The sequence below is a fragment of the Amia ocellicauda genome, chromosome 4 (assembly GCF_036373705.1).
Source record: "Amia ocellicauda isolate fAmiCal2 chromosome 4, fAmiCal2.hap1, whole genome shotgun sequence".
In the NCBI taxonomy this organism is placed as follows: Eukaryota; Metazoa; Chordata; class Actinopteri; order Amiiformes; family Amiidae; genus Amia; species Amia ocellicauda.
The window spans coordinates 49,201,327-49,220,065 of record NC_089853.1 but is presented as its reverse complement, the minus strand read 5'-3'; the positions used below and the strand labels follow the sequence as shown (position 1 = coordinate 49,220,065).

Here is an 18,739-nt window from a genome sequence, read left to right as displayed (position 1 = left end):
CACCAGGTTTGCACACATCTCAGGAGGGATTTTGTCCCACTCCTCTTTGCAGATCCTCTCTAAGTCATTAAGGTTTCGAGGCTGACGTTTGGCAACTCGAACCTTCAGCTCCCTCCACAGATTTTCTATGGGATTAAGGTCTGGAGACTGGCTAGGCCACTCCAGGACCTTAATGTGCTTCTTCTTGAGCCACTCCTTTGTTGCCTTGGCTGTGTGTTTTGGGTCATTGTCATTCTGCAATACCCATTTTCATTTTCAATGCCCTGGCTGAGGGAAGGATGTTCTCACCGAAGATTTGATGGTACATGGCCCCGTTCATCGTCCCTTTGATGCGGTGCAGTTGTCCTGTCCCCTTAGCAGAAAAACACCCCCAAAGCATAATGTTTCCACCTCCATGTTTGACGGTGGGGATGGTGTGCTTGGGGTCATTCCTCCTCCTCCAAACACGGCGAGTTGAGTTGATGCCAAAGAGCTCGATTTTGGTCTCATCTGACCACAACACTTCCACCCAGTTCTCCTCTGAATCATTCAGATGTTGGCAAACTTCAGACGGGCCTGTACATGTGCTTTCTTGAGCAGGGGGACCTTGCGGGCACTGCAGGATTTCAGTCCTTCACGGCGTAGTGTGTTACCAATTGTTTTCTTGGTGACTATGGTCCCAGTTGCCTTGAGATCATTAACAAGATCCTCCTGTGTAGTTCTGGGCTGATTCCTCACTGTTCTCATGATCATTGAAACTCCACGAGGTGAGATCTTGCATGGAGCCCCAGACCGAGAGTTATTTTGTGTTTCTTCCATTTGCGAATAATCGCACCAACTCTTGTCACCTTCTCACCAAACTGCTTGGCGATGGTCTTGTAGCCCATTCCAGCCTTGTGTAGGTCTACAATCTTGTCCCTGACATCCTTGGACAGCTCTTTGGTCTTGGCCATGGTGGAGAGATTGGAATCTGATTGATTGATTGCTTCTGTGGACAGGTGTCTCTTATACAGGTATCGAGCTGAGATTAGGAGCACTCCCTTTAAGAGAGTGCTCCTAATCTCAGCTCGTTACCTGTATAAAAGACACCTGGGAGCCGGAAATCTTGCTGATTGATAGGGGATCAAATACTTATTTCCCTCATTAACATGCAAATCAATTTATAACTTTTTTGAAATGCGTTTTTCTGGATTTCTTTGTTGTTATTCTGTCTCTTGCTACTAAATACACCTACCATTAAAATTATAGGCTGATCATTTCTTTGTCAGTGGGCAAACGTACAAAATCAGCAGGGGATCAAATACTTTTTTCCCTCACTGTAAGTATTCATCAAATGCATCAATTACAGTGTACTAATTTGTGGAAATGATCTGCGATACAGACAGGCTTTTTTTTGCTGCGTAGCGGAGATTCTGCTGAAGAGAAATGTGCGGTTTGTTTACATTGCGTCTTTGCTGGCGTTTGCGCAACTGCAGCATTTAGGTATAGTATTGACCTCTGGAAAGGACAATAAGGTCTGTCATCATCTCTAGAGATTATATATTTTTTACCCAATCACAGACCGTGACTATATGAATATCTAGCCAATCCAAAGGATCTCTCTCAGCCCTGGAATTCTCAGTTGATAAAGCAGGTGACAGATTATGTGAAGAGAAAGAGGAGTATGAAGAGCAATAATGTGTAACCATATAACACCCCTTCTCCTGTGTTAGTTTAGTGTGTTTATACAGATCCCCATTAGCTGCCCTGTTATTGCATATATGATTGATAAATTTGAAAACTCAAACTAGCAAGTGTTATAATTCAATATAATGCATTGTTTTGGTCAAAGACATTATAACACTTGCAAGTAGAAACAGTGTGTTGGAGCATGTTTTTTTCTATCCAGATCCTTTTCCTTTATACACACCTGTCTAGTCTATACAGGTGTGCGATTAGCCTTTGTTATTGTGATTGATTAATTACCTGAATAAATGGCATGTTTAAACATGTTCACGACACATTTACACATTCTCATGCATTTGTGGCTGGTAAAAATACCAAGTGGCTGGTAGGATTTTTCCTTCCACCAGACACAGTGGCTAGTGGCCAAAAAAGTTCATTTTATCCCCTGAACAGAACCCACGATCGCTGTGCCTCCTCCCACAACAGGGGACGGACTTCCAACAATGGCCAGGTTTTACAAAAAGCTCTGGCATGGCACAGCACAGACACTTAAACCAGTGGAACCGAGGCACAACTCAAGAATTTCCCTGGATTTTTTAATTACCCAAATAAGTAGATATTAGGTGGTGACTAAACCCTTGGTTTAAACAGAAATGTTTCATAATACAGTAAGGGTAAATGGGCTTTGTACTGGCTGTAGAATGCATGTGGCCTGGAACACTAACGGAACATCTCTATTTCAGAGGACTGGGGGGATTCTTAATAACCTGTCAGTGACTATAAGCATGCGCACTTGTTGGTGATTCAAATGAAGAGAAGAACATGGAACTGAAATAGAAGTATTTACAAGTTGCCACAGACAGAGACAGGCGAGTACAGGTGAGAGGCAGCCATCTTGTTGTTTGAACAGTTTCAGACCAGTCTTAGCATTGCTCATTTTGTTTTACGTTTGCCTTAATTGAAGTCAATTCAGTTCAGCTGCTGAGTTGGTGAAAGTAAATAGGTTGTAGAAGGGAGATTTAGTCAAGGACTAGCAGGAATTCTGTTGCAGGAGGAGCCAGGTGGAGTCAGTTAGGTGTGAATTGGGGGCAGGTAGATAAAAGCTACTTAGACCCCATTCACAATTGAGATTTAGGCTGGCCCAGGGCCGGGTCAAAACTAGTCCCGCTTTTCGACCCGGCCTAAATCTTTCGACCCGGCCTACATATAAATGTGAACGCGCCGGGCGGAAAGCGTCAGCAACTCAAGCCCCACCCCCAGAGACTGCGTGTCTGAGTCAGAGAGACGCAGAATAAACACGGGCACCGACACAGCTACAGCACTGCAGGACAAACAGTATTGTCTCTATATTGTTTGAATGTCATATCGATCTATAGCCTTAAATGTACTGATACATTTCGCTAGCTCACATCTTTATATATATTATAAAAGTCTAGGCTAAGTAATGAGTTATAATGATGTAAACAGTTCAAACTACTCGGTAGATTAAAATAAAAGTGTGTAGCTGGTAAACTTGCTATTGTTTGTTCTTGTACTAAGTATGATTGAAGTCTGAAATTTAACAGCATGCATTTTACACGTGGAAATTGCATTGTGAAATTATGAACGGGCCCATAACTTTATTAATTATCCAAATTTTGCATTTAAACTATATAAAAACTGAAGCAGGTTTCCATTCAAACCATTGCATTTTAATACGAGACCAGTTATTTACTATGCAATCCGAAATGCAGTTATATTGAGCTGAGCAGTACAATCCCAAATGCCAGCGTTAGAGGTGACAATTGGGACGATGCAGAAATTAAAGCGCTGTTTACAATGTGTATGGAAGATAAAGTTAAAACAGAAACCGCAGGAAGTGCACAGTGCTGCTGTCTGATATCACTATAGACGCATCACAGAGGCTGCTTTTGATGCATACGATTGCATACTAATGCATACGATTTCCTAATAAATGTGCTTCATTTTCGGGTGAATTGTATAACAGCACTTTTAGACTTGCAGAACCGCAGATAGACATTTGAAAAGGGAAATATATTAATTAGATTCCCCATTGAACCAGCACATTTGTAATTATTTTAGAAAGCTTCGGCTGCAAAGGTTTAAGATTACTTTCCAATAAAATATAGATACGAATAATAGCCAATCGATATTAATAAGTTTGATTATAAATACATCGCATACACTGTAAGCAGACCTAATGTCCTGCGTCACTGGTTTGAGCAGATTTCTTTATTCCCGGCATGCATTTAGTTTAGGCCGCCTTTTCGCCCGCACTTAGGCCTCCTAAAACCGCAGGTGTGAATGGGGTGTCTGAAAAAAAACGGACTAAATTTGATGCGGCCCATGGCCGGCCTAATAAGTGTGAACGGGGTCTTAAAGCAGCTGTTGAGAAAGAAATACGCTGTTTCTCGGTCACAAAAAGTTAAGCTAACATTTAGAAGCATGTGGCCACTACAGTGTCAGGTTTGCAGAATGATTGCCTTCCTGGATGAACTCATCCACGAAGATTTAATTTGTGAATGTGGTCAGCATGTTGAAATCCTAGACATCAAGGTCCGTGATCTTGAGGCTCAGCTTGTTGATCTGCACTGTATTAGGGATATAGAAGAATTAATCAATCAGCCCATGAGAGAGATGGTATGCAGGCCAAAACCTAGGAGAGTTGATACCTTAGAGCAGGAAAGTGTAGAGAACTGCTGGGTTACAGTAGGTCGTAACTGCAGAAAAGGGCGAGCACAACCCTTAGAGACATCCCAAGATCTAGAAATTCCCAACAGGTTCCAACTGCTGGACACCGAATTGAACAGTGACGGGTCAGAGGGTGATGGGAGGGCAGTTGAGCACCAGAGCACCATGGTGCCCACTCCCCCCAGAACAGGGAGGTAGTTATAGTAGGAGATTCAGTCCTTAGAGGCATAGATCACAGTGTATTCTAGTGATAAGGAGACCCACATGGTATCTTGCCTGCCTGGTGCTCAGGTTGCAGATCTCCCTAAACTAGTAGATGGGCTACTGGCCAAAGCTGGGGGAAATCCACTGGTCATGGTCCACATTGGAACCAATGACATAGGAAAAGGTAGGGCAGAGGTATGGCCAAGGATGGTTTAACACATGGTTGAAATATTGGTGTAGGGAAGAGGGTTTTAGGTTTATGGAGCATTTGTCTTTCTTCTGGCCAGACGGTCTACATCTAAACAGAAGGGGGGCTAATGCATTGGGAGAGCGTATGTGCTGAGTAATTGAGAATCTTTTAAACTAGGGACCAAGGGGGCAGGGAGCTCTGACAATGGGAGATGTTCCACTAAGGAAAGAAAACTGCTAGTAGGAAAGTCCTGAAATGTTTGTACCTCAAGGCCAGGAGTATAAGGAACAAGATGTTAGACCTAGAAGCCACAGTGCTGGCGTGTGACTATGATATTGTAGGAGTGACGGAAACATGGTTTACAGAAAATGACGGGGATGAATACAAATTAGAAGGATACACACAGTTTAGGAGAGACAGGCAAAATCAAAGAGGGGGTGGGGTAGCATTATATGTGAAAAATTACATTGAGGCAGAAGAACTTGTATTAGATCCCAGTAACGGAACAGAATCTTTGTGGGTCAAACTTTTGAACAAGAGATCTGGAGGATTAGTGGTAGGAGTGTGTTACAGACCACCCAACTCAGATATTCAGCAAGTATAGGACTACATGTAGCAAGGATGTAGCTGTTATAATGGGGGATTTCAATTTCCCAAACAGACTGGGAAAGCCCAGTCAGGACTACAGAAGCAGAAATAGAAATGGTTGAGATGGTAAATGGATGGTTATATTTTAAAAATATACTACTTGAGGCTCAGGAGAAATTTGTACCAAAACATAGCAAATTGAGGACCAAAAAACAGTGGCCAAAATGGTTTAATAGAAGTATGCAAAACAAAATTACAAAGAATATGTCAAAGAGACCTTAAGAAAGGGATCAGGAAAGCAAAGAGGGAAATAGAAAGAAACATAGGTCTTGGAGCTAAAAACTAATGCAAAGACCTTTTTTCAATACTACAACAGCAAGAGGTCAATAAAGGAGGAAGTGAAACAGATAAAGGGCAAAAATTGAAGTATCTTGGAAAACGAACAAGATGTGGTAAATGTTCTAAATGAGTACTTCACAGAGGTTTTTACAAAAGAAAAAATTGTTAACATGCCACAGGTTAACAACCAGTCCAGTCAAACCCTAAGAGAGATCAGGATAAATGAGCAAGAGGTACTAAAGGGACTAGCAGAATTAAAAACAAACAAATCACCTGGGCCAGATGGTATATTTCCAACAGTACTTAAAGAAATTAGGGAAATTATTTTTAGGCCGCTAACTCAAATATTCCAAAAGACACTTAGAACAGGGGATGTGCCAACTGACTGGAAGACAGCAAATGTCATACCAATCCACAAGAAAGGCGACAAAACTGAACCAGGAAATTACAGACCAATCAGTCTCACCTGCATCAACTGTAATATGTTGGAGACAATTATTAGATAAAATAGAGGAGCATCTTAATGAAAACCATATTCTTGGAGATAGTCAACATGGGTTTAGACGAGGCAGATTAATTTATTAGAATTTTTTGAACATGCAGCTGCAGCTGTAGATCAAGTGAAAGCATATGATATGATATACTTAGATTTTCAAAAAGCTTTTGATAAGGTTCCACATCTGGAAGATGTAGGTATTCAGGGTTATATAAGTAGATGGATTATGAACTGGCTGATGTATAGGAAACAGAGGGTGTCGATTAGAGGAGTTGATTCTAACTGGAGTGAGTTCCACAGGGATCAGTACTAGGGCCTTTGCTTTTTCTAATCTATATTAATGATCTGGACTCTGGGATAGTTAGCAAACTTGTCAAATTTGAGGATGATACCAAAATAGGTGGCTCAGCAGATACAATCTCGGCAGCACAGGCTATTCAAAGGGACTTAGATAACATTCAGTTGTGGGCCTACATCTGGCAGATGAAATTCAATTGTATTATACTTTGAATTGCTTTGTATAATGTAAATTTGAATTTGTAATGTTTGATGCCTTGTACGTATTGTACTTATGTTGTAAGTCGCCCTGGATAAGGGTGTCTGCCAAGAAATAAAAATAAAAATAATAATAATAATAAATGTGGACAAGTGCAAGGTAATACATGCAGGTAACAAAAATGTCCTACTATGGGACTACTATTACACTATGGGAGGAATAGAACTAGATGAAGCAGTTCTACGTGGACTCCTCACTTTCTCCATCCAAACAATGTGGGGAAGCAATAAAAAAGGCAAACAGAATGCTAGGATATACTGTCAAAAGTGTAGAATTGAAAACAAGGGGAAGTAATGTTAAGACTGTACAATGCACTAGTTAGAGCTCATCTGGAATACTGTGTACAGTTCTGGGCTCCACACTTCAAGAAAGATATCGCTGCTCTAGAGGCAGTTCAGAGGAGGGAATGTCCTACCGAAAGACTGAAGGAACTGAACATTTTGACCCTGGAACAGAGGAGACTACGTGGGGACTTGATCCCAATCTTCAAAATCATGAAAGGCATCGACCACATCAAACCAGAGGAGCTTTTCCAGATCAGCAGGGACACACGCACCCGGGGACACAAATGGAAATTGGGCTTCAAGGCATTCAAGACTGAAAACAGGAAACGCTTCTTCACATAGAGAGAAGTCACAATCTGGAACAAACTCCCCATCGATGTGGTAGAAGCTATAAATTTGGGAACATTTAAAGTCAGACTGGATAGGATCCTTGAATCACTCGGTTATTAATGGACACCAAACGAGCACAATGGGTTGAATGGCCTCCTCTTGTTTGTAAACTTTCTTATGTTCTTAAGACACCAGTAACTATAAACTGAATTAGGCTATATATATGTTTAAATGTTATAATAGTTAATATAATAGTCTACTTATAATTATATATTGTATCCTCTCAGTGTTATAGTAATATAATTTGCATTCAGGTTAAACCTAAAAACGAAATAGAATCAGTGGGAAATCAAATGACAGAGAATATGTCAATGCAGATGGTAAACTGGATATCCTGAATAACTGAATAAAAATAGAAAAATGTTGATAGTTTTTACACATTAGGTTTTTCCAGTTGAGAATTGTACCCAAGACTTTTGGACAATGCATTTAAGAAAAGAGTTTTAGATGCAGCCCACCTAATCTTTTTCAAATGATGGCATGGTTGTTCTTTTTTCCATGTATTCTACCTACAGGTATACCTGCCAATCGTAAGAAAAATAAATAGCCTAAATAAAGGAATCAATAAATAACTTTTTCTGGTTAAGAATTTGTCAGACAATTGAAAAGTCCAGTATAATAAACAGTTATTGATTAAATAGGGTATGATGATGATAGTGGTGGTAATTACTAATGAAAGTGTACTTTTTGATTGATATGCTATTGGTTAATAATGATCAATCCATCCTACAATATGAGTTTGATGATTATCAAAACAATGGAGTTTACAACTGAATGGTGATGTTGTGACGCTTCAAGGTTATGGTGAATTTGAGAGGCTCCTTGATCTGTTAATATGCATCTGTAACCTAATAAAGCAATAAACCCCTACTTTCTACACAACTTCCTTTAAAAATAAAATAAAAAAATCCACCCAGTTTCATGTAATGAATTTTTTAAATCATAAACCCAAATTTCGAGGAACTCATCCAAAAATCAGAACCTCAATTAATTTTCTAACTTTACCTTTGAATCGCGGGATGTGCTATTATGCTGTAGGTATACCTGAACAGACAGGGTACTGAGACAATAGGGAAGCTTGCACCATCCAGGTTCTGGACCATAGCCACGGAAGCCAGTGGAGCTGAAGCTCTTGTGTAGGAGCAGGCTGCTCAGCTCAGAGAGGGGATGTAATGCTGTCTTATAGATTATGGAACCAAAAATACTAAACTATTTGTGCATTCCAGGTAATAGGCCAGTGTCTGAACAAGATGTGAGATGTGTGGCTCAGATTTAAAAGGAAGATGATAAAGGATTTCCAACTTCCAACCAGATAAGATGGAAAACAGAACAGAGATGTTGAGATGGAAAGCAAAAGCAGCATTAAGATGCATCTTATTATGGGCCAGCAACTCACTGATGTAATAGCCAAGAGGAACACTGTCTTGACAGACAGGAAGCAGAAATCCAAAGAGGGTCACACTGAGCCTTGCACCTGGTCACTACAGACCAGGACTAAGAACAGTCTCCTGGATAAGTTGGGAGTCATTAACAGAAAGTGAGCAGCCATCATCCAGACCAGCAGTTCAAGAAAGTGGGGCAGAGGGGAAAAAATAAAAAATAAAAAATAAAAAATAAGAGTAAACAGGGGACTGCAGACAGCAGTGGCTGAGCGCGTCAATGCAGAGGTGAGCCATGCAGCCATGCAGGGAGAGACCCAAAGTGTGCAGAAACAGAAATGAGGTACAGATGTCACTCCTGATAAGCTGATAAGTCCCGTTCTGGAAATAAGTACTCTAGGCAGGTGCACTGCCATGATTGAGAAAGCACTGGAGTGAAAAACTGTTAGCCAAGGAACAACACTTGGAGTTCCAATACATTTATGAAGCACAGGCATCTTTGGCTTTCACCTGAAAATCAATACCATGCCAAGAAGAGAGGATAAAAAAAAATGGATTTGCTACAGTGCCTAGGTACAACAACAAGCACAAAGTACAAGCTGGATTCACAAAGAAAAACGGTGAGACTCAGAAGTGTCAGCTCAAGCTGTGAATCAGCTGCCACAGCTGAAGCAGAGAAATGAACAAATGCACATTTGCAACACTGGAAAAAGCACAGTGACAACTAAAAAAAAAAGCATTGAAGAAAGATGACAATGGAGGAAATCACTTTTTTAAAAACTATTTTTTTTTATATTAAAATATTCCTTAAATATTTTCCAAACATATTCACTTATAGAGGTAAACTGAATTATTACTACTACTAATTACTAATTATATACATTACATTACTAATTATTATGTAAACAAACAGCTTTGTGGGAACAAATTTGTGGTTTCAAAATCAGTGGAGTTAAGCTCAATTGAAAAGGAGGCAGCAAATATTCAAACTCCCTCTTCCTCCTCTCCCCAGCCATCCCCCGCCATTGCTACTACATCCAAAAGCGTCCGAATACACAGAAAGATATGATAATTTTCATACAGCTTCAGCTCTAGGTCATACAAAGCCCTTTATCTCTTATTGTGTAATGTAACATCTCACAATTGAAAGGGAAGTTGTTTAATATGTTAACATTGCGATGCACATATATGGAGGAAAGAACAACAGTTACAAATACTGGCTGAATATATGGAGTACCTTTTAAAGATTAACATACCCTGATGAAAAAATAAGGACATTAAACTTTGTCATGTGAAACCAGGTGTTTAGTCAATGAACAAGAGAAGCCATGAATTGAACTCACACAGAAATTGGTCCGTTTCCAGTTCTGTCGTTAGACTGTTGGTCCAGCTCTGAGAGTAATTTCAGTATATTCAAGGCAGCCTGGAGAAGAAAAAAGTTCTGCAGTTAAGCTCAATAATAACCGCTTCTGTGTAAATGTTTTTTTTAGGGCTCCAGACTAACATTTTCCACTGGTGACACTTTAGTCTCATCTACACGGACTGAAGTGGATTTAACAGGTTACATCAATTAGGGATCATCGCTTTCACCTGGATTCACCTCATCAGTCTATTTCATGGAAAGAGCAGGTGTTCCTAAGATACACTCATTGTATATACATACACCTTATTGTGTCTCCCAACATAAAGCAGCAAAATGGAAAACATGTTACAAGGGACATCAAAAGATGGTGGCAGTATGCTACAGAGAGTAGACCAATACTTTACAGCTGTGGCAAATTATGGAATAAATAGTATAGAATAAAATGCAACTTATAAAATATATATATTTGTTAATTTGGAACTCTCAAAATTGTACACAATCCTTTTACATGGTGGAGAGAAGACAATACATGTACTCTATTACGTGCACTGTCAGACCATGAACATCTTTTCACATTTCATGACCACAATGCCAAAAGCAGAACTCAGACATTGTAACCAGGACTAAAGCAGTTATCACTGATTAGGTCATTACCTGGACATTTAAGTCAACCTTCACTCAGACACTTACTGTTAAACTACTCAGTAGCCCAGGAAGGAAAAGTTTGATAAAGATGCTTTACAAGTTACAAGACTGAACTCACCATATCGTGACAAGATTCCACATCCTTGCCTATTCCATGGCTGATAAGAGGGGGCTGGGATGAGCAGTTTATCAGAGACACAAACTCGTTCTTGTTGTTTTTGGGAAAGTCTTTATACTCCACCTGCAAAATAGGGCACAACTCTCAAGACACCACACATGAAAAATTTGAACAGCAGACAGTATACATCAAAGCACAATATGGTTCAAGCACTTTTTACCACTTCTCACTAGGTTTGGTGACCACAAACAAATCAATCCGTTTTAAAATCAAAAGTAATTAAAAAGAAAATGTCTGCCAGAAAACTAAAACCAAACCAATGTCCTTCCTTGTTCAAAAAACAATCGGAGGTCCTTGAAATTAGGGAAGATCCTCAAAGTCCTGTTATAAGTAGCGTCCAATCAATACCTGGAGTCCTTGTACAGCGGACAGGTAGTCGAGTTGCTCAGAGGGTCGGGTGAGGGGTCCGTGCGGGAGGTGTCCGAGGCTGTTGCTGCCTTTTAGGATGGTCTCGGCTGTTGGAGACGTGCCACCATACAGCAGCTCCCTGGCAATCATTGCTGTGACAGTGGCCTTAGCAGGATTAATGGGGGAGCGGTTGTAGTCTTTTATATGATGTCCTTGACTGGCACCCACAGCCTGAGCCACCTCTGGTACCATTGGCAAGATCCCTGCTGGCAATTGTTGATGACTCATGAAGGGCATCCGGAAATCATCTTCCTTGTTACCTGCAGGGGAATTGCCCGAGGGTTACTGGTAAGCAGCAGGTATCATAAAAAAAAAATTTAAACAATCATTTACGCCCTCACAATTAATCAGCTCAGCTCAGCTCAGCTCAACTCGAGTAATATTAAAATAATTAAATCCCATGATATTTAAGGTCTTATAGGAAAATAAAATGTCTATAGTCTCTAACGCATGTATAAGAGGAATGCATTCAGGAATTTACATGTATTTATTAGTAGACGCTCTTACCCAGGGAGGCTTACAGTTGTCACAAAACATATTGTAGTACAACATAGAAGAGCAAGAAAAATTAAATGTACAGATTTAGCCCTAAAATTCCTCGGGAGTCTAATGCCTCGGTTCCACTGGCTTAAGCGTTGTGCCGTGCCATGCCGTGCCGGAGTCCCAGAGCTTTTTCTGTAAAAGCAGGCCGCTGTGAAGTCCGTCCCTCTTATGGGAGGAGCAGCGACTGTGGGTTTGGTTTGTGTTTCTTTTTAAAAAAACAGAGACAGAGAACAACACTATGAGTGATACAGGAAAGGACTTTTGTGTCTATTTTATTCTTTCTGCTTTACATGATTGTAAACAGTGTAATAAATACACGTTTCTGTTAAGAGATATTAGGAAGAGCTAAACGCTAAACATTATCTTCAGACAAGCACGTCCCCATAAGAATACGTTTCCATGTGCAACAATAATACTAAATAGCAAATATGTATTGTTATTATTATCGTCATCATTTGTGCTAGAATATATGTATTTTAAACTGCACAACGTGACTCCCTTAATGTATTACTCTTTCTGCAGTTTTGTAACTGCAAACAATACTTTTTGCCGTATTATTTATAATTTACTTAGCAGACGTCCTTAACCAGGGTAAATTACAGTTGAAACAAAATACACACGTTTCACGTACTCTTTAATGTTTTAGAGGGAAACACAGATCTGCTGTATTTTTTTATTCATTAATTTAACTTATATATGGTCACACGTTAACTGAATCGTCTTGGCCTTCATACTGACTGTCTCTGCGGATTGTTCCTGCACACCATTCACAAAACGATGCCCTGAAATACCGTCCAGTCGTTCATAAAATATTAATATAAATCGGTTGCTACCACGCCGATTATTATACTTCAGTTTATTTTTATCTAGTCAGGGCACTGCACCGGTCCTTTGCTAATACACTCGGATATGAACTGTAAGCAGTCATTGTTTCTATATGTGGATTTCACTCCATGCTGCTAATAAAACTGTAATTTCTTCGTGATAGCACACGGCACTTGAGATTATATCTTCAGACATAATGTAGCTGATCTCTTCTCTGTCTTTCTACAAGTCAACTGCACATCTTCACTTTCAGAAGCGGAGATATTCCATTACGGACGTGTCTAGCACCAGACAGTTAACCATCCAAAGAACACGGATGCGTCCGGATGCTTAGCCAGTGGAAACGGGACAAAAAAATCTTACTGTGATAGAGGTGAAACTGTGTTATATTGAACCTGCTTTGGCCTTGAGTATTTCTGTTAATAGTCAGCAAAACAGTAATACAAAATTTAACACAAACACCACAAAATAGCCACAATTACCGCTGAGTGTAAAGGGTTTTACTGGGGGGGGGGGGGAGGGGCTAGAAAATGGAGAGCCCAATAATGTGAACTGGACATCCAATACCAGGAAGTAATGGCCTAGCCTACCCTACATGTTACTCACTTATTCCGCTATCCTCTACGGATCCTGGCTCAAAGAAGGTCACTTTCCTTCCGTCTCCAGGTTTCTTCAATGGTACCTTTAAAAAACAAAGACAATGAGAGCATGAGTTGTACTTTGGGTTTATTCTCACTGAACACTGGAGCTTTAAATTTGAATGAGAAAATAAAACACAGCATATATATGAATGCTGCTTTAAGACTAATTTCACCCTGTAGATACTTCCATTTACATAATTTACCACAAGTAACATTACATGATATGATTTTTAGTATCCAATTCTTCACTGTTCCACTTGTCTAGCGTAGAATTTTAAGCATGCTAACCCCTCTAGTGTAATTCCTCTAATTCCAATATTACAAATTCGACTAATAATTATTGGATTCATGCAATCCCACGAGGTCTCCTCTAGAGCATACAATCAGAAAGCGTTCTGTATTAAGAGAAAATTAACACAAAGCAACAGCCTTGAAAGTACATTGCAACTACTGAATTTTTAGAACTTAAGATGGTAAATTCCACTAAAATGAAATTAAATTTCATACAGGTTTCAAAAAAGTATATAGTCAAAAGTTAGATTTGAAACTATAAATAGGATTAGATTAGCAAACTATTACATTATTTATAGTATTCTTCTTTAGGTACAAAGATCAAGAATTGGAGACTTGGAGAATTGGAGACAAAGTCTATTTATAACTTTCCCTGTAAAGATAAAACAGCTTTCCAATAGGAATACAATACAAACTACCCCAATAAAGTGTCTAAAAGCATGATATAGTATATACAGCAAACAGCTATACACAGATTTTCTGACATTATTGAAAAGATAAGTTGGTGCTGAAAGTTGTAGTAAGCTTATATGATACACATTGCATTTCACGAGTCACAACTGAAATATATGCACATTGATTTAATAATGATATGGTAATTGATGTATGATTATTATTAGAAACAAATGTATCACGACACATTTTAGTGGGGTTGGGCTAGATTAATAAATAATAACTATTTATTTGCAGTAATTAGGCTATATGAAATATCTTACCAGTCTTGCACTCCTAATAGACAGCTGCTTGTTGATGCAATATCATATAGTGGAAAAACAGCCAGCAAGGCAATTCTGCATATACCTAATCTTTTTTTACAATAGACAATGTTATCAATAAGATCCCATGTGTAAATGGTATTAATGTTTTATATTGATATACAGTGCATCCGGAAAGTATTCACAGCGCTTCACTTTTTCCACATTTTGTTATGTTACAGCCTTATTCCAAAATGGATTAAATTCATTATTTTCCTCAAAATTCTACAAACAATACCCCATAATGACAACGTGAAAGAAGTTGGTTTGAAATCTTTGCAAATTTATTAAAAAAAAAAAAAAGCACATGTACGTAAGTATTCACAGCCTTTGCTCAATACTTTGTTGAAGCACCTTTGGCACCAATTACAGCCTCAAGTCTTTTTGAGGATGATGCTACAAGCTTGGCACACCTATTTTTGGGCAGTTTCTCCCATTCTTCTTTGCAGGACCTCTCAAGCTCCATCAGGTTGGATGGGGAGCGTCAGTGCACAGCCACTTTCAGATCTCTCCAGAGATGTTCAATCGGGTTCAAGTCTGGGCAAAGGCTGGGCCACTCAAGGACATTCACAGAGTTGTCCTGTAGCCACTCCTTTGTTATCTTGGCTGTGTGCTTAGGGTCATTGTCTTGTTGGAAGATTAACCTTCGCCCCAGTCTGAGGTCCAGAGCGCTCTGGAGCAGGTTTTCATCAAGGATGTCTCTGTACATTGCTGCATTCATCTTTCCCTCGATCCTGACTAGTCTCCCAGTTCCTGGGAAGGTTCTCCTCTCTCCACCGAGACATGCTGGAGCTCTGTCAGAGTGACCAGGTCACCTCCCTGACTAAGGCCCTTCTCCCCCGATCGCTCAGTTTGGCCGGGCGGCCAGCTCTAGGAAGAGTCCTGGTGCTTCCAAACTTCTACCATTTACAGATGATGGAGGCCACTGTGCTCATTGGGACCTTCAATGCTGCAGACATTTTTCTGTATCCTTCCCCAGATCTGTGCCTCGATACAATCCTGTCTCGGAGGTCTACAGACAATTCCTTGGACTTCATGGCTTGGTTTGTGCTCTGACATGCACTGTTAACTGTGGGACCTTATATAGACAGGTGTGTGCCTTTCCAAATCATGTCCAATCAACTGAATTTACCACAGGTGGACTCCAATCAAGTTGTAGAAACATCTCAAGGATGATCAGTGGAAACAGGACGCACCTGAGCTCAATTTTGATTGTCATGGCAAAGGCTGTGAATACTTATGTACATGTGCTTTTTTGTTTTTTATTTTTAATAAATTTGCAAAGATTTCAAACAAACTTCTTTCACGTTTTCATTATGGGGTATTGTTTGTAGAATTTTGAGGAAAATAATGAATTTAATCCATTTTGGAATAAGGTTGTAACATAACAAAATGTGGAAAAAGTGAAGCGCTGTGAATACTTTCTGGATGCACTGTACATTACGGTGATTTTTATTTTATTCAGCAAACCATTTCAGTTGCATATATTTTGCTAAACCCTTCAGTCTCAGAGCTGAAATTTTAGAAGACTTTGGTACAATTATAAGGTTATGTAAACTAACAATGTTCGCTTAAAGGATTTAAAAAATCTTATTTAAATGCATCAAAATGTCAGGTTGTAACAACAATGTTAAAAAACCCAAGTGGGAGAATACTTCCTATAGCCACTAAAAGTTTATTGAGGACAAAGTCAATTCTGAAATTAACCTTGATGGGCTACAGCGTTGATATGGATATTAGCAAGTCACTGTCTTACTCCTTGATAGTAATTACAGTTTCCATATACAACAAAGTGTTGCTTTGTCCACAACTGGAGGAAATGTATTTGGTATCATTTTAAATGACATTGAACTGGAATATATATTATTATACTCATACAAAGCAGTGTAGGCAAGTGCCATGAGTCAAGTGATGTAGATGTGGGAACGCAGGAGGTGGTTGCTGCTGATTTTCTTTTTTGGGATTGCTCTTGCACAAAATCTCCACTGTGCATTATTCTCATTTGTTGTTGGAAAGGAGAAAAGAAAATGCCAGCAGCCGTGGACATATCAACACTTCATGTTATCTACAGAAACTATAATTAATATTCAGGAGAAATCCTGTGAAATGCTCACACTTGGTTAACCTGATAGAAATGACTTTTGTAGTTTTTCCGCTATACAGGAAGCTATTATACGACACTGAAACACCAAAAGAGCATACATGCCAGTGTGACATCCGGAATAATTTGGTAAGTTTTCCATTTTTAAGTTTTAAAAGTTGCTTATATGCTAGAATTGATCTGGATAAGTGGTATACATCTTGCTTACACACTATAGCAACACGTAAAAACCAAAATTTTTGGCTGCCGCACATTTTTAATGCATATTCATATTAATTGTTGAGATGCTAAAACAGAGTACATGCAGAGTCAAATACTCTAAGGAAACATGATTCTGGATTGACTTTTCACAAGAAATCACTTAACAGAGTTACCCAAAGAAGGACAGACTGATTCAAATGCAAAAAGCTTTCCAGTGAATCCTTCTAAATTCCGTTTCTGGCTAGACTTCAAAGCCTATCACCTTCAGCAGCTGTTTTATGGTTAGTTTGTAACAAGGATTTGGTGCTGCAAAATTTTGGAACAGTTCCGCTCCGGCCAGTTAGTGGCTGCTCCTGCTCTGTGCTCTGGTTCAAATTAAATAATGAATTCTATAATAATTATTTGAAAAAAAGGGCGATCACTGATTTGCAAAAAGTACACATCCTCAAAAGAATACTGTGCTGCAGGCCATTCTGTGCAAAAATTCCTACGTTCACATTAAAAGTATATTCCAAGCCAAGGTGCATTTCCATCTAAGTGACTTGCAGCGAACAAAACATGTAAAAATATTTAAATTGACAAACTCCTGCAAAAGCACTTAGTCACATATCAGATGACTACAAACTTATTCGACAAGGCAAAACCTGTTTCCATTGATACTTCCACTGGTCACATAAACTATATCGACATGAAAAATCCACCTGTCGAAATGTTTGCAAAATTCAATCGGCATTTGCAGTTTCCATCAAGCCTGTGTAAAGTTTTTTTTTTTTGACAGGACTTTTATTGCAAAAAAAAGGCTTGATGAAAACCTGACTAATGTCACTAATCTTGGCCCTTACCAATTATATATAATCAAGTAAGAAGTGCTGTATACACAACTTTAAATATGTGCACTTCAACTTACTATTTCTGTATTTTGTGCATCAATTAAGGCCATTGTCTTAATACAATTTTAATTAGTTGATATAATATTAATTTAGCTGACATTATAGTAATTATGATTTTAGCTGGTGATTCAATCTTTGAAATTCTGAATAATTTACTGTATTGAACATACATTACACAAATCTACAATCTATATACGTAGACTGAAAACTCACTTAAAGCGGTTTGTAGTCAAGTTTAGTGTGGTACATTTCAGGCAGGATATTGGGCACAGTGCTGATTTATCAGGGCAGGTTGTGCAGGAGAAGGCCATTTGTTTCTCCCTGACTTCTTAGTGCCCCCTTCAGCACATGACCTCTTCCTGTTTGAGCAGACTCTGCAAATGTGGCATCGATTTGTCATTTCAATTTGTCTTTCTGTCTCTCATTCATTCCCATGTTTACAGCTGCCATGGCATTGTTACCTTTCTCTAAACTTAGCAGCTATCATATTTGGGTTTGAGCTCTTTTGGGAAGAGAATAAAGACATTTACGAGAGCTTTACTCCTCCCATATACAGATTATAATCCTCTACACAATATGGTCTTTGCACTACTCTGTACCCTTCTGGCCTTTTGCTGTGGATCCTTTTTAAAATTAGTTTGTCATCATGCACAGTGGAAAGCAACATTACTGTGCCTGGGTCTTTGACACACATTGCTAAAGGTGTCCCCTTCTGAAGAATGACTGATTACCGGACTTCATTTTCAAAGATTTGAACTGCTGAGGCATGCCTTTATGGTTAATTTTGACAGTACCACAGTTGGCTGTTTTTTTTTTTCCTTGCATGCAGTGACTCAAACAGGGTAGGGAAAGTGTAAACGTTGTCAGAGTACACTACATGGCCCTTTCCCAGCAGTTTGGAGCTGTTAAGCAACTGCATCACAACACTGTGCCCAATTCCAACATCTCTGACATATGACTATGCTCCCACAGTGTACACATCCCAGGCATATGTGTAGTTTGTGAGGACATCCGTCAGGAGGAAATATTTTATTCCAGAGACTTTTTGGGAATAAATTGCCAAAAAGACTTGTCAACGGAAAGATATAATTGATTCATCTACCGAGAGCTGATGGAAGGGATAATACTCTCATGGAA

At 39.2% G+C, this 18,739-nt stretch overlaps 1 protein-coding gene across 6 annotated transcripts in view; it reads right to left on the bottom strand.

Moving 5' to 3' along the window:
- The window catches only part of stau1 (staufen double-stranded RNA binding protein 1), a 62,545-nt gene that overhangs the window by 9,665 nt on the left and 34,141 nt on the right, over positions 1–18,739 (bottom strand). For 5 of the 6 annotated variants that reach the window (XM_066702674.1, XM_066702677.1, XM_066702678.1 and 2 more), the window contains 4 exons: positions 13,330–13,405; positions 11,296–11,615; positions 10,888–11,010; positions 10,105–10,184 (listed from right to left, as the gene is read on the bottom strand). In XM_066702674.1, the coding sequence (XP_066558771.1) occupies positions 10,105–10,184; positions 10,888–11,010; positions 11,296–11,615; positions 13,330–13,405 (599 nt within the window). Of the gene's footprint in view, positions 1–10,104; positions 10,185–10,887; positions 11,011–11,295; positions 11,616–11,641; positions 12,104–13,329; positions 13,406–18,739 lie in introns of those variants that run through there. The other variant, XM_066702679.1, reaches the window with a different exon arrangement.